This window comes from Porcisia hertigi, chromosome 28 (assembly GCF_017918235.1).
Source record: "Porcisia hertigi strain C119 chromosome 28, whole genome shotgun sequence".
Lineage (NCBI taxonomy): Eukaryota > Euglenozoa > Kinetoplastea > Trypanosomatida > Trypanosomatidae > Porcisia > Porcisia hertigi.
Window position 1 is genome coordinate 885,643 of NC_090587.1, and position 15,111 is coordinate 900,753.

General features: G+C 57.0%; 5 protein-coding genes across 5 annotated transcripts; all 5 read right to left on the reverse strand.

Annotated features, from left to right (window-relative positions):
- Positions 1–692: 692 nt before the first annotated feature.
- Positions 693–2,096, reverse strand: JKF63_03605 (uncharacterized protein; the record flags this gene model as incomplete). Its single annotated transcript, XM_067899606.1, has 1 exon — positions 693–2,096. The coding sequence occupies one exon, from the start codon at positions 2,094–2,096 to the stop codon at positions 693–695; it is 1,404 nt and encodes a 467-aa protein (XP_067755845.1).
- Positions 2,097–3,208: 1,112 nt separating this feature from the next.
- Positions 3,209–7,081, reverse strand: JKF63_03606 (uncharacterized protein; the record flags this gene model as incomplete). Its single annotated transcript, XM_067899607.1, has 2 exons — positions 3,209–5,937; positions 5,971–7,081. The coding sequence occupies 2 exons, from the start codon at positions 7,079–7,081 to the stop codon at positions 3,209–3,211; spliced, it is 3,840 nt and encodes a 1,279-aa protein (XP_067755846.1).
- Positions 7,082–8,234: 1,153 nt separating this feature from the next.
- JKF63_03607 (uncharacterized protein) lies at positions 8,235–8,915 on the reverse strand (the record flags this gene model as incomplete). The annotated part of the gene is made up of 1 exon (XM_067899608.1): positions 8,235–8,915. One exon carries the CDS (start codon positions 8,913–8,915, stop codon positions 8,235–8,237), a length of 681 nt encoding a protein of 226 aa, XP_067755847.1.
- A 908-nt stretch (positions 8,916–9,823) lies between these two features.
- JKF63_03608 (uncharacterized protein) lies at positions 9,824–12,607 on the reverse strand (the record flags this gene model as incomplete). The annotated part of the gene is made up of 2 exons (XM_067899609.1): positions 9,824–11,181; positions 11,212–12,607. The coding sequence occupies 2 exons, from the start codon at positions 12,605–12,607 to the stop codon at positions 9,824–9,826; spliced, it is 2,754 nt and encodes a 917-aa protein (XP_067755848.1).
- A 1,336-nt stretch (positions 12,608–13,943) lies between these two features.
- JKF63_03609 (uncharacterized protein) lies at positions 13,944–14,810 on the reverse strand (the record flags this gene model as incomplete). Its single annotated transcript, XM_067899610.1, has 1 exon — positions 13,944–14,810. One exon carries the CDS (start codon positions 14,808–14,810, stop codon positions 13,944–13,946), a length of 867 nt encoding a protein of 288 aa, XP_067755849.1.
- Positions 14,811–15,111: the final 301 nt, after the last annotated feature.

Genomic DNA, 15,111 nt, shown 5'->3' on the forward strand with positions numbered 1-15,111 from the left:
CTCTGGGCCTTGCGCCCCCCCCCTCAACGCTGCGTCGTGGCCATCCACGCAAAAAAAAACAAATGCCGCCACATGTACTTATCCCCCTATATTGTTCCTTTTGACTCTTCTATTCGATCCGACATCACGGAGTCAACAACGGCTACAGCATCACCAGCCCTACCCACCCCCTCTCCAGGGCCTGCAAACACCAGAGAAAATGCCAACGGATCCCGAACTCGAGTAAAGGGCTTTGAGCTCCTCCTTAAATGCATATCCATAAATAATCCATACCAGCAAGAAAATATAGACGTACACACAGAGCGTACACTCAAACGGTTCGCTGGAAGACGAGAAGGAGGGCGCGCAACTCAGACTTCTGCCAGAGCGTACGTAGCGTGTATGCGTGTGTGTGTGTGCGTGTCTGCGCTTGTGCCTCACTACGAACTCATTTAAACCAACAAAAAGAAAACAGCACCGCAGCGCATCAGACAAAATCGCTCCAAGACAAAAAATATATATGAAACCGCGTCAGGAAAACTGAGGCCCTCCGACCAGTCACTCCTTGGAATTTGCACCGGTGTGTGTGTGTGTGCGTGTGTGTATATACACACGTGTGTGTGCGTGTGCGTGTGTGGCTCTGAACTCTTCATGTTTTTTTATATCCCGCATGAGGGACTTCCCTCTGTTTGCTGAGCAGGTGGGGGAACGCTTTAGACGTACACCTCAATGGATCGGATGATGTCGTCACACTCCGCGCGTAAGTTCTGTGCGAGGCGGCGGCGCGTCTCTTCGGAGGTGCCGCCAATCGGCATAAACTCAGATATGCGCACCACCGACATCCGCAGCCGGTCGGATTCCTCCCCAGTCATGGCGTTAGAGTTGGTCTCCTCCTTCACCCGCAGGCGCATCACAACCGGCCGGTTCATGCGGCCCTGTGCCAGCTTGGAGATGTAGAGCGCGTCCTCCTGTGCACGCCGTTTCAGCTCCGAAGCCTCCATCCCGAAGAACTCTACGCCGGCTTCGTTGAACAGCGTCAGCCACGCCTGAGAAACATTGTCAGTGACCTGGATTGAGACGAGGTAGCGCTGCGTCGGCGTGACGGTCGCGTCGCACTTCTCGCAACGGAAGCGGTCTCCCTGCGCACCTTCCTGGGTCACCTTCTTGTTGCACGTCGGACACGCATCGTACCACTGGGCGTCCTGCTTAAAGTAGATTGGGACGCAGCGAACATCGACGTACTCGGGCTTCAGACCCCGGCCGATGCGCTCCGACTGGATCTCGTCCAGGTACTTTCGACCACGGTCGCTCTCGCCACCGGCGCCGTTTGCAGTGCCAAGCCCCTGCGATGACAACGACGCTACGTTTGAGCCGCCAGTTGAGACGTACCAGGTCGAGAGCTTCTTGACGTCTGGCAGATCAGCGGGATTGACGTCGATCTTGGTCTGATAAGTGGATGAGAGGGTCACGCCGTCGAAGCTGCCCACCTTCAGCTGCCGTAGCGCTACAACGGTGCCGACGGGGAAGCCCCACGCTTTTGCCTCGTCATTCCAGAAGGTCACCTCAACAGCCGCAGTCATGTCGCCGACCTTCACGTTTCTCTTTATCAGCTCCCGACCCGTGGACTTCTGGGTGATGGACGATACCTCGTCCACCCTGAGCACGACACAAAGTACGTCGACAAGAGACCCCACCTCGCGCTGCTTCAGAAGCTCAATCGGTACAAAATTGTAACGCTGCATCGGCAGCACCGATGTGGACGTGTCCTGCCGTGCCAATATAATCTCCGAGCTGCGGTCAAACGTGAGCTCGTAATCGTTGTTCACGTTGCTGAAACGCCGATTCGCATTCTTCACCTGGCCACCGCTGAAGTAGTACACCTGCCCATTGACAATGAGCGGCTCGAAGGTGTCCACGGCGTCATTGAAAACCGTCGCCCGAATCGCCGCGGACTCGTCAATGAGGGTGAAGGAAAAAAGCTTGCCCTGCGACGTCGGCTTGTTCCAGGTACGGATATCCGTTCTATCGGTCACACGGGCCCGAATCCACCACTTACCGCCGAGGAACGGGGTGAGGGAATCGATGGGCTGGATCTGGTGGTTTCCCGGCTGCTGCATCGTGACGACCTGTTGGTGTGTGTGTGTGTGTGTCTGTCTGTCTGTCTGTCTCTGTCTTCAAATGACGGTGGAGTACACACGTCTCAGGGTAACGCTAGTTATGGTGGTAGCGGTGCCGCTGCTGCTGTCCACTCCTGCGGGTAGTCTCAAAGCACGTGCAAAATGAGCGAGGCACAGCAGGTCACGGAGGAGCCCTGAGTACGGCGAGAAGGGAAAGAGAGCCGGCGCACGAGCAAAAGAAAAGAGTGTGTCTGTGTGACGGTGGACGGACGAAGTACGGAATCTAAAGACAAATGTAAACGGTAAACACTTTCACTCTCGCAGAGCGCGGGTAGCACACAACAGTCCGTGAGTGTGTGTGTGTGTGTGTGTGTGTGTGTGAGAAAGACGGAGAGGAGCAAGAGGAGATGAGTGGATAAAGTGTTGTCACCATCACACGCACACGCCCGATAGAGGAACCATTGTGCATGAGCCACAAAATCTTTGAGGGAATCGTGAGACGTATGTTTATCCGACTCCCTCGGGAGCGCAGCGCGAGGAGGCAAGCGAGCGACTACATCAGACACAGAGGGCGGAATAGCCAAGAACAGCTGATGTCGTTTAGGGGGTGGGAAAGGGGCGAGAAGAAAACCGAGTCACACGTGCAGGCCATGCCCCCTCCCTTCCCTCCCTCCCTCCCCCCCCATCCACTTCGTCCCCACTCCACCCCATGCATCCCATTATTAACGCACGTCGAGAGTGCGCTGGCTTCGCCAAAACGCCTGCCCAAGTGACAACTATGCACCCATCTGAATACACACACACTGTACCCCCTCTTACCGCCTTGCACAGAGTGCGGGAACGCTGACGACGGAAAGGACTGGCGTTTTGAGCGACTGGGTGTGTGTGTGTGTGTGAGTTTTTTTTTTGGAGGGTGTCGTTCGACTTCGCATGTATGTTTATACGGTGTGTGTGTGTGTGTATGGGAGGGAAGGGGGGTCTGAGGGCACCTTAGAACAGATTAAGCGAACAGGCAGAGCGAGCGAGGGCAGAAAGAGTTGGCAGCATCACCCCAACCCAGACTATCAGCACCACCACCACCACCACCACTACCCTTCCCACTGCCCGTAGATTTATTCATCTTCGTCCTCGTCGCTGCTGTCGTCAGTGCTGTCGTCGTCGACAGAACTCGACGTCGACTTCTCCGGTGCGAACAGCTCCAACAAATCAGATGTGCGCAATCGCCCATCCCCGCCTTCGCCTCTGCCGCCACCAGCGGCCGCTACGCCGGCCACGCCGTCGCGGAAGCAATATCCACTCAGCGCGCGCTTCCGCTCGCACAGTTGGCTGATGTTCTGCTCAACCGTATCATCAGCGATGAGCTTTGTGATGGTTACCGCTTTGGTTTGGCCAATACGATATATTCGATTGAGCGCCTGCTCCTCCGTGCCGGGGTTCCAGGAAGGCTCCATCAAGAAGCAGTGATTGGCACAGGTCAAGTTCAGGCCTACACCGCAGCTGCTTGTCGTGGCGAGTAGGACGCGTGGCGATGCTGGATGGGCCGCATTGTGGAAGAGCTCCAACAAGGTCTGCTTCTGCTTCATTGTCATGGAGCCGCTATAGATGGCGCACGAAACCCCAGCCGCCCGCAGCCAGTGCTCTGCGCAGCGAAGGTAGACCAGAAAGGAGCTGAACACAACCACCTTGTCATCTGCCGGCAGGCGACGGATTGTGTCGATCAAATATTGCGTCTTGGAGCTCAGTTGGATGTTCCAGTTGCTCATGTCTGTTAGATCTAAACTTAGGGGAACCTCGGGCGCCATATCGCATGTGTTCGGTCGGCTATCGGCACCGCGGCTGCCCCCGTCCAAAGCCGCCTGAGGCCCCTGCGTCGTACGCTGTAAAACCTCCATCGGCACTAGCAGAAGCTCTGAGGGCTTTGAGTTACGCTTGCACAGTGGGCACCGTCTCGTTGCCCCCAGGGCGTGCATGATGCACTCCTCGCAGAAGACGTGAGCACAGGGCAGAATCGCAGGACGGTTTACCGTGTCAAGACAAATGATGCACTCACGCGACTCCAACTTCTGGTGCTTGATCTCATCCACGAGGGATTGGACAAACTCCCTGGTCTTGATGGTGCGCAGCCGGCGAAGGACCACAGTCTGAATGAACGCATCAATGAGCCGTGTTCTCTGCGCATCTGCCTCTCGCTGCTGTTTCTGCGCAGCCTCACTGCTGGCAACGCTCGAGGTTGCAGACACAAGGTCAACACCGGTCAGCGTAGCACCGCCGCTGGTATCGACCTCTGCACTGGGCAACCGGTGACACCGACGAAGAGCGGCTACAACTATGTACGGGTGAAGACAGGTTTGCCGACAGCGTACAAGCATTTCAAAGGCCGTTGTAAAAGTTGCTAGCGGTGTGCGTGTCGCGTACGCCTCAAGGTCGCGCAGCGCGTTCAGCTTCTCTGTTGCCTTTGTGTGAATCGACTGGTAAAATCGCGTTTCCTCTCGCGACAGCTTCACGGTGTGGGTGATCGTTCGTTTGGGGGGCAAAGCCAAGATGGGCTTCCCATCTACGATTGAGTCCGGTGTGCGGCGGAGTAAGATAGAGCCGAACAGGATGCTGAGCGCCGTGACCGGGCGCGGATGGTGCGGGTCGAGGTTGTAGTAGCGCACAATCTCGTTGTTCCACCACGATAGCGAGCTGAAGTGCGGTACGTCAAGGAAACGAAGAAGCGGGAAGAGATCGTTGAGGCTGTTCTGCACTGGCGTCGCTGTCACGACCCAGCGACAGACGCCACTGAGCTTGAGGCACGCACGACTCTGGTGTGTGCGCATGTTACGGATGTAGTGGGCCTCATCCAGGATGATGCGACCCCAGCGAATCATAAATAACGTCCCCACCTTTGTTTGGAGCCGCCGATCCACGTCGTACTCCATCGCGCTCGCAGAGGACGACGAGTCCGCGCCAAAATCGTCCAAGTTGGAGAGGTCAGTCGCCATTGCTGCAGGGACGCCTCCGCTACTCGTGAGCCCTCCGTTGTTGTCCCTTGGCCCAAACCGCGAGACGGGTGGTTCATTGTGACAAAGCGTCTGGTACGTTGTCAGGACATAGTCGTAGGACTGCGCCACCTGGAAAAGACTGAGGCGGCGCTTGCGTGCTCCGTAGTAAACGAGAATGCGCAACGGCGCACCGACGGGCCGCTCCACGCAATGCTTTATCTCTCTCTCCCACTGCGATAGGAGGGAGGCTGGACAAACGACAAGCGTCGCAGTTGACTCCACCAATGAGCCAGTCACACGATCGATGCGTGGGTGCCGCGCAGCTTCGCACAAGGCGATAAGCGTGCGCGTCTTACCTAAGCCCATATAGTCGGCGAAAACGCCGCCGCGCACAGCGCGCATCGTGTCCTGCCCTCCGGGAAGCGGGCTTCTCTCACCCTCTGTACCGCTGCTGGATATCATGTCGATGGCACCATCTGTGGGAAGGCTAGACGCAGGCCGCATAGCCCTAGAGGCGGACGCTGCTCTACAACACTTCTCTGCATCGAAGTCACCGCACTGGCACAGAGCCCCGCCCCTGGTACCGGACGCAGGACGACCGCTGCCAGTGTAGCACACGTCCTCCCCCCCATCCCCGCAGCTCTGGGCCCCCCTTTCAAAAGAATTCGCCAAATCCATCTTCATCATAGGCGTAACGGTATCCTCGGTCGCCACTCGCGTGCGAGGACACTGTGGCTGCTCACGCGATAGGAGCCAGTGCAGCGCCTGCAGCTGGAAAGGTCGCAACTCCGCACGTGCCTGCATCGTTGCTGGAACGGCGGCGCAAGGAAGTGTGTCAAACTTCACTGACTGCAGTGCTTCCAGGAAGTGAACGAGCTTGCGGTGGTCAGCGGTGTCGTGCGCCGCCGTCTCCCGTTCATCACACCATTCGTCACCGCTCTCCCCAACGTCGTCGTCGTCGTCGTCGTCGCTGTCGGACGAATTCGAGGAGGAAGACTGGGTGCTGCGGCTGCCTACGGACACGGGAGAAAAAGACAACGTCGCCCTATCGCACTCCTGCAAGGCCACAGGGGGGCCCGCTTTTGGTGAGACCGGCCGCTGGCAAATAGGCGACCCCTCGCCCAGCTGCCGGCCGTGGCCTCTCAACTCGGCGAGAACCGTGGACGGAACTGATGAAGCGCTGGCCACGCCGAGACCTGATGGCAACCCGCTGGGCATGACCGTCGGGGTTCCGATCGCTCCCTGAAAGGCACCGCCATCATTCGCGGTGGTTGTGAAAGGAGTGGCTGACACCGACAAATGTGACGACGACGGAGGCAACGCCCCGTCACACATCTCACAGGTACGCCTTGAAGAGGAGTTGAAAAAGGTGCATCGGGGGCACGAAACCTCTCCTGGCCCAGGGACGACGACAGGCTCACAGCCCGGCCATTCCCCGCGTGCATCCGCCGGTGGAGCGGTGAAAGATTGAGAGGATCCGGGCAGCGTTGCAGGTAAACCGACCGGTGAGGCCGATGACAAGAACGAGCCCGACGACGACGTCGGCGGCGGCCCCTCCACACGGTGGCGACGACGATGGCAAAGTGCGCAGCTCAGCATGTCTGCCGTGTTTCCCGCGGTACATCTGGCACACCACCATGTACCGGATGAGTTGGTGCTCCTCACATTTTGTGCATGCGACGGTGGAGCGGCAGGCGCTGGCGACGACACTGAAGCCGCAGATCGATGCAGTGTTCCATGGTTGCGATCTGCAACGTCACTCGAACTCGCAAGCGGCCACTCAGGAGAGCCTTCAGAAAGAAGTGCATCCCCAATGCCATCGTCGCGCTGTCGTCGACGACGCTGCTGTTGAGAGCTACGCGGTGTGACTGTCGACGACGCCGACGCGCCCGGCGATGTCACTGCACCGCTCCGCTGTCCCTGCTGTTGTTGGATCCCAGCGTCGATAGTCGGGGATGAGAACTGGAGCAGGCTGGCCAAGAACGCATCCGCGTCCTCCATGGCCGTCAGCAAACGCCTACCCCTTCTGTTTTAAATGACTTTCTCGATTTAAACAACAGCAAAAACGTTTTTAGTCTTGAGACGAACAACCGATCCCTGCGCGAAGACCCAAGCAAGAAGCGAGCCTCACCTCTTTCGTATTCGACGCCCCCGCTTCAGACGAATATATATCACGCTGAGCCTGGGACTTGTATGCGTGAAAAATGAAAGGGGAGAAAAAAAAGGGGGGGGAGAAGGGAAGAGAGGTGAGGAGACGTTGGTTCGTCAAACAACCAACTCTATGAGAGCCTTTATGGGGTAGGGAGGGGGGGGAGAGACTGAAGCATCCGCAAGAGGTGTCCAGAAAGTGACCAGCGACTAAGGGGCTCACATCCCCCGCTCCTCAGTTCTCTACGCAGAAGCGAAGACAAGGACAGGCAGGCAGGCAAAGAGGAAAAAGCATGGAGGGGAGGGGAGGGAAGTAAAACATTTAAGATGAATAGAAAGTGTGAAAAAACAGATTCAAGTAGAGGGAGATACAGGCAGGCTAGTCCTCGCCCCTCCCTTCCCCCCCCCCCACCCCTCTACACACACACACACACCTTATGGAGGAAAGGCACGAGAGTGTGTAGGGCATCATTGCTGTACACTGGCCTCGGATTCTGCAGCTCCCACAGAGTCGAATATAGCGGGGGGGTGCCCTATCTTATCCCACCCCCTCCCCCTGGCCCTGCCTCCTTTTTCCCTCGTATTCCAGATGCCCCGCCATTGCACTCACGGGCGCGCATGTCTTTTTTGTTGGAGTGTATTGCGCTTTTTTTTTCTGTTACCAGAAAGCGCGTCCATTATTGTCAGCAAAGTACTCGGCATTTATATATGTAGGCACACACACGTGGTGAGGGGAGGAGGGAGGGAGGGAGGAGGGAGAGAGGGAGAGGGGGAGGGGGGGACCAGTTTGGACCCCCTCCCCTCCCACTCGAAACTGCGGATCTATCAAGTAGTCACAAGCGAGTAAACATAAATACGAATCGTCCACACCTCCCTCTTTGTGTCATCTGCGCATCTACGAAAAAAAAAGTGTGTTGTGTACGAATGGGGTGAGGGGGGGGCTGTGTGCGCGCGTGCATCTGAAGTATTGATGAACCCTACTCCCCTCTGTGTTAGACGACTCCTTTTACTTGACGTCCTTTGGTTCCCACTCAAGACCCAAGCGCTTCATCTGGATAGCCAGACCCATCAAGTAGTCCAGGCACTCCACTGCTCCCTTCGCCTTCTGCCAAGTGTCAGACCAGACGTACATGCCATGCCGGCGCACGAGCACCGCGCACGACTCCGGATATTTCTCCATACACTCCGCCATGGAGGACGTCAAGTCCTTCTCGAAGTCGGTGTTCTCGATGATCGGCACAACGAGAGTATCGCGAAAGCCCAGTGCCTTCTTTGTCTCGTTGTTGCTAATGCCCTTGATCATCTCGATGTGGGAGATGCGGAACTCGCGGTCGCACAAGAGACTGACGAGAACGCAGTTGGCTGAGTGTGTGTGCAGACATGCCCCGGCGTTGCGCATGCGATAGGCATTGAAGAACAGCGGTGTGCATTCAGAGATCTTGAGCTGCTTTTCCCCTGTGCGCGGCTCCTCGATGACATTCTGATTAGCGTTCAAGACGAAAATTTCCTCCGGCCTGATACGTTCCTTCTGAACACCGCTAGGGGCGATATAATACTTGTCGCCCATCTTGATGGAGATGCCACCCCCCGTGCCGGTGGCCCAGCCGAGGTCGTAGAACTTGCGGCACAGCTCCGGAATGAGATTGAACGGGTGCTCCGGGTGCGATTCAGGGAGAATAATGGACATGGCTTCGCGCGAAGTGTGAGTGCGTGCGCAGCCAACTCTGTGCCGTTGACGCAGCGATGAACCATCGTTGGCCATATAAAAGAGGAGGCCGGGGGGGAATGAGAATGCGGAAGGGATCGAGCACGCGGAAGACCCCGCCCGTGTTGAAAGCGAGGCACGAGTGGAAATAGAGCCCACCACCGCCACCACCATAATAGAAAAGGGGAGATCAATGAATAAAAAGAAAAGTGTGTGTACACATATACGTAACAATGAAAAGTAGATGGAAAGGGGGGGAGAGAGAGAGAGAGAAGTAGTGATACAGCGCTACGTGCATGGAAGAGCTCTAGGCTGCCGCGGGTGCCGTATAGGCTATTCCCCTGCTCCCCCTTGGCGCCTGTCCACAATATGCAACTCAAGCGAAAGAAAGAAAGGCATCATCACGGGAGAAGGACCTCTTCAGATGGAGTGCGGTTTACTGGCATCAGCTGGGCAGTGGAGTCGCTGCAGCAGACGCAAAGAGCGAGAAGCGCACAGACGCATACATACTGAGAGAGGCAACACGACAGCTTCGGAGAAGGGGGGAAAAACCCCAAAAAGAAAAAAAAATGTGCGTGTACGTGAGAAATTCGGTGGACTGACGCAGAAAATCTGCGAATGCGGGGATCACAAGAATCAAAAAGGAGGGACGGGTCGAAGACACCAGAGGGGAAAAAAAAACACGAAAAAAAAAAGGAGGAAGACGTTTGATCTAATTGAAAATCTCGAACGGAAGAAAAAAAAAAGAAAGAGACGAAGACGCTCCCCCAAAAAAAACAAAGACTGCATAGAAGCGGCAGCGCCTGCAAACCTTGTTCTCACCCTTCAGCGAGATCGCAGCAGAGGCGAGTCGGAGTGTGAGTGTGAATGTTAAAGGGGGGAGACGCTCTCTAAATACTTGTCAGACGCTTCACAGACGTGCCAACATACGTCTCCTGTACGCGCGCCGCAAACCGCAGCGAGTTCAAACTCTCTGGCACGTGCGCCTTTGCGTTGGAAACCGTCACGATCATCAACATCTTTCCACCCTTGGCGCCGAGATAATTCTGAAGGAGATACGTGAGCTTGCAGTTACGCCACGGCACCACCGCGCCGCAGCGCAATGCACGGATGCACTTGCCGAGGTCCAAGAGAGAGCGGTTGATGTTCACCGCCTCCTTGAAGTGCTTCCCCTGGACGCCACTCTCGTTGACGCGCTCACTGCCTGCGAGGTCAACAAGACAGAGGACTCCATCGCTGCGCTGGCGAATTGTTGGGTTGGTGCCGACAATATTCAGTGTAAATACGCAGTGCGAGCGCGACGAGGCATCGTTGAGTTCCGTCTTGGTAGTGCTACGCTGCAGCACCGCGTGCTTGTAGAGCTGTAGAAACTCCTCCATGGAACCTATCCTTCGCTCCACCGCATTGGTGATGCTCGTGCGGTCTCCTATGTGCTTAATTGTGTGATGCGCAGCAGTGGAAGAGGGTGTTGTCGTGGATGTCTGTTGTTGTTGTTGCTGTTGCTGTTGCTGTTGTATCGCTGCCTCGTATCGCATCGATCCACTTTGAAACAGGTCGCGGATGACATCGTTGTAGATCTCGACAAAGGTACAAGACAGTTCGTAGGACCACCCCTCATCAGCGAGTTCGGCTTGCCTATGCAATATCGTCTGAAGCGCGCGCGGAGTTACGCCGTACATCTCCGGTCTGCCTCGCACGTCACCCTCCATGGTGAAGGTCTTGCCGCTGCCGGTTTGCCCATAAGCAAAAATACACACACGGTAGCCGTCAACGGCGTTGCGCACAAGTGGCTCCACGTCCGCGTACACCTCCTCCTGGCGCGCCTCTCCAGTGAACACTCTGTCGTAGACGAAGGTTTCCGTGAAGCTGCTGAGGCCCGTCGAGGTGGCGTTGGAGCGTGTCTGGTGAATGGTGATACCTCGCCCGCAACCGTACGGCAGACCTGCCACAACAGTGGCAGGAGCCACGGGCCGAGGCTCTTCCGCCTCTGCCTCGCTTGGCACTACCGAGGTGCAGAAAAGCGGTGTCCCAGCGTGGTTGGAAGCCGACATGGTGTCGCCGGTGGACGCCGTAGGCGTGACCCCACGCGCGCTTGAGAGACCGCCTGGCCTCACACTCCGGGTAGCTTCGCGAAGGTCCCCTGCTCCTCCTCGATCCGGGAAGGAAAAAACCGGTGCCGCACCCTCGTCTACGGTGGTGTCGGCCTCGCTGTCCTCAATAACGCTAGCCGTAGCTATACTCGATCTCGCGGTGGAGCGGCCGCTGCGAAGCCCCCCACCACCACCACCGCCGCCGCCGCCGCCGCCGCCATTACGCTGAGCGTCTGCTGCTACCACCGCTGCCCTTGTACTCGTGGAACTCCTCGAGATCGCCCGCAGGTTGGCTGAGAGAGATGACTCCGGTGAGCCACTGCGACTAGGCGGCCGGCATAGAGGGGGCATGGTGCCAGACGCGTTGGTGTTAACCTCAGCGCTTTCTTCAGCGAGAGTGCCCATATCAGCGGGTTTAGGCGAATCCGCGAGCTGCGGAGCCGGCGCCTCGTCACATGCTGTGACATCGCTTGAACATGGCGCATCTACTGGCCGGGTAGAACCTTTCACGCGGCAGTAGACACGAATGGAGCCCTTCAGCTCCTCGCAGAGCGAGTACAACTCTCGACGAGTCATCTCATTCTCCATGGACTGCACGTCGATGCGGTGTCTCTCTCCTCGGAGTCGCTCCATCTCTAGTACCATTTCCTTGACCTCCCCGCTAAGGCCATAGGTGACATCCTTCATGCGGTCCTCCTCTTGCTGGAGCCGCTGAAGGTTGACCGCACGCTCCTCGGCAGCGCTGTTCGTGGCGGCCAACTGCTGCTCCAGCCTATCACGCTCTTCTGTTGCCAAATTGATGGCATCCCTCTTTGCGTCCTGCTCTTGCTGCAGCTGGCACACCATCTCTTGGGACATGCAGATGCGGTCCAGCGCTTGCTGCTTTGCTGCCAAGCATGCCTCCTCACGTCCGCGCAGAGAATTCATCAAGCCTAAGTAGTGCGCAACGGTCGTGGTGTGTTGCACCTCTACGCGTCGCTTCTCGTCCTCAAACTCGGTGAGCATCCTCTCAATGGAGTCTTCGACCGCCCGCGTCTCCTCTATGAGCTGATGCGAATACTGTGAGAGTACCTGGACGTCGCGTTCGAGCCGCCGTCTTTTTTCCCGCCATGTGGCCCGAAGCTGCATATCCAGCTCATCTGGAAATGAGTGCGAAGACGAAGACGTGCACGCGCCTTCGGCACCTGCTGTAGGAGGGGAGCCTACACCCGTGGAGACATGATATTCGTGAGAATGAAGACCAGCCGCGCCGCGCCCCTTCCCCAGCGGTGGCGCTGCATTCCGAGGTGCGCCTGGGGTGGCAAGACGCGACGGTGGTGGCCGACTGCGCCTCAGGGGTGCGCGAGCCGGGACCGAGGATGTCGATGCACCTGAGTCGCTGCTGCGGGTAGAGGCGCCGGCGCTGCCATCGTGCGTCGAGGTCGCGGCAGCACGAGTCGCTTTCTTGCTCAAGTGGGGCCGCTGTACCTTTTGGGCAACGGTGGCGCTCTGGGGAGCTCGTGCAATGGTCACCGGAGTACGAAGAGTCAAAGCCTCTTTGGCGCTGCCACTATGAGGTGCGGTGTTGACCACCCGCGGCTGCATGGGACCCTCCACCTCAGGGAGGAGAGAAGACGAGGCGGTGATGCCAACCGGCCTGCGTTTCAGTGGAGTGGGGCTTGGCCCAACGCTCTTGACCTCATCGCCTGACCCTCGCTCACGTTTTCTATTGCGCAGCATGGCGACGACAATGAAAGACACTCAACTCTACACGCAAGCTGACAAGTAGATTTTGTTTGTCCCCCCCTCCCCCCCCTCCCTCCGTCCACTCCCCTCTACAGCCCTTTCCTTTGGTAGAGAAGAGGGGGAAGTATAAAAGGCGGCGGCGGGGGGATGTCGTGTCGGTGTCTCTTCCACGGACGTGTGCGACCCTTAAAAAGCGTAAAAAAAAAAGGGAGGGATGAATGCCTCCTCTTTTCTTTTTTTTTTAATAGTAGTGTGAAAAAGAAGGGGGAGAAAAAAGAAGGTGAGGAAGGGGGGGATGAGTTGGAGGGGGGGAGGGAGAGAGAGACGTCTGGAAGAAAAATCGAGTTGTACTGGGGTCATACCAGCAACTACACTGTATGTAATGTTTAATGAGAGAGTACACATCCCCGTATATCTTTGTGTGTATGTGTGTGTGTGTGTGTGTGTGTGTGTGCATCTCTCGACGTGAGGTGCGAGAGAACGAGATGAGAAGGATTAAATGAAACACGGGGTCTCATGCACATACGCGTGGATACGACAAATATTGTACATCGTATGTAGATGTGCGTGCCCGCCAACTGAGGATGGATGCTGCAGAAGTGGAGGGACGACGGTGTGAGCCCCGCCCCGCCCCCTTCCCTTCCCCCCCCCTTTTCCCCTTCAAGGAGAAAGAATATAGAAAGATAGCACGTATCAGCCTTCAGTCGGTGAAAAGGGGGAAGAGGGGAAGACGCGCTTCGTCTGAACAAGAGCCGAAAATCAAGACGGAACCACACGGCGAAGAAAGACCCACGTAGCGCACAACAGAAATAAAAGCACCAAGGCCAGCTATACATATCCGTCACACCTGCACAAAAAAAGACGAGCACACGCAAGAGGGGGCAAAAGAGAGGGGTAAGAGTGACACGGGGAGGGGGAAGGAGGGGGGCGGCGGCATAAGCAGCAGCGACACAACTGCGTCAAATGCAAGCCATTGAAGCAGGTCTGCAAGAGCAGCGCGTACAACGCAAATGTGCACACAATAAATCGTAAACAAGCGGCGACGGTGAATAGTAGCTCCCAAGAAAAGGGAAGAGGGATGGAAGAAGGAAAGGGGCTTCACCGCGCACCCAGCACCCCCCTCACCTCAAACCGCACTGGTTTTCGCAGCGCCCTTCCTCTTTCCCCCCACCCCACCACCACCACCAGCGCACCCTCAAATGCGCTTAAACACGATGCTTTGCGTATACCAAAAGTTGTCGTTGCGCGAGCTCGGCAAGAAGACAGCGTCAGACGGCTTCTTGACGTACTCCTTTGGCTCTTTGCGGGGGTCGTAGCCGCGGTATGGGTCCTCCCAGTACTCCATCGTCGTGGGCTTGTCCTCTACGTATCCAGCGGGGCGCCAGGGCTGGTCAACGCGGAAGTGAACGAAAACTGGCTCGGGCCGCTTCTCCCGAAACGGTGCGGTCATCATGTAGCAGCGGGACACCCCCGTCGCAGGGCTCTCGTCAAAGGTGAACCCCTCCCGCCCAGCGGGAGAGAACGGCTCCGCTGGCATTTTCTTTTTCCACTCCTCCCGTTCTCGATGTATATTCATACGGAGCTGATCATATATGGTGGCGATGTAGTTGCTTCCCACGTCAGACAGTGCAATATGAGCGTACCCGTATCCCGTGCCTTTCTGGGCTGGTGATGTGTACACGCCACGCGGGGGCAACTGGTGCCTCGCAATGGCCTGCTCGTGCTTTTCTGGGTGCTCTGACATGTGCGGAAGCGGAGAGGATTGAAAACACCCATAATACGAGCCGAGACCAGCGGGCTTCGGTGTAGGGCTGGCGTAGACAAACCCGTTCGGCGTCAGGTTCTTCTTTGAACTCTCCAGCTGCTGGCGGCGACGCATCGTCTCCGCGTCGGTGCTGCGCTCGCCATTCCAGAAGTGGTGCAGCTCCTTCTCGAAAAGCGCGTCAGGGTTTGTACCCGTCTTGGGGCGCGAGACGAGAAACGTGGCGCCGTGTGCACGGAAGTCGACCGGCTTCTTATAACGATCACCCACGCATATGTAGGATGGAATGGAGAAGACCATGATGCATGCTGGATCAGTGCTGGTGAATTGGGGAAGGGGGGAAAGGGGGGAAGGGGGAGGGGTAATGTGAACAGGTGGGTTCAGCACCTCTTCGTCAGTTGTAAACAGAGGCAGGGGGGGTGAAGAGAGAAGAGAGTAGCGAAACGAACATGACGACCATGACAGGGCCCACGTCACTCGGGTGCATCCACCTCACTTGCTCGCTGCAACACAGATGTAAAATCTACACCTGCAATCTACACTAACACACACACACACACTCGCTCCTATGCGAAGGGAAGCAGAAGCCGCTGCATCGCAG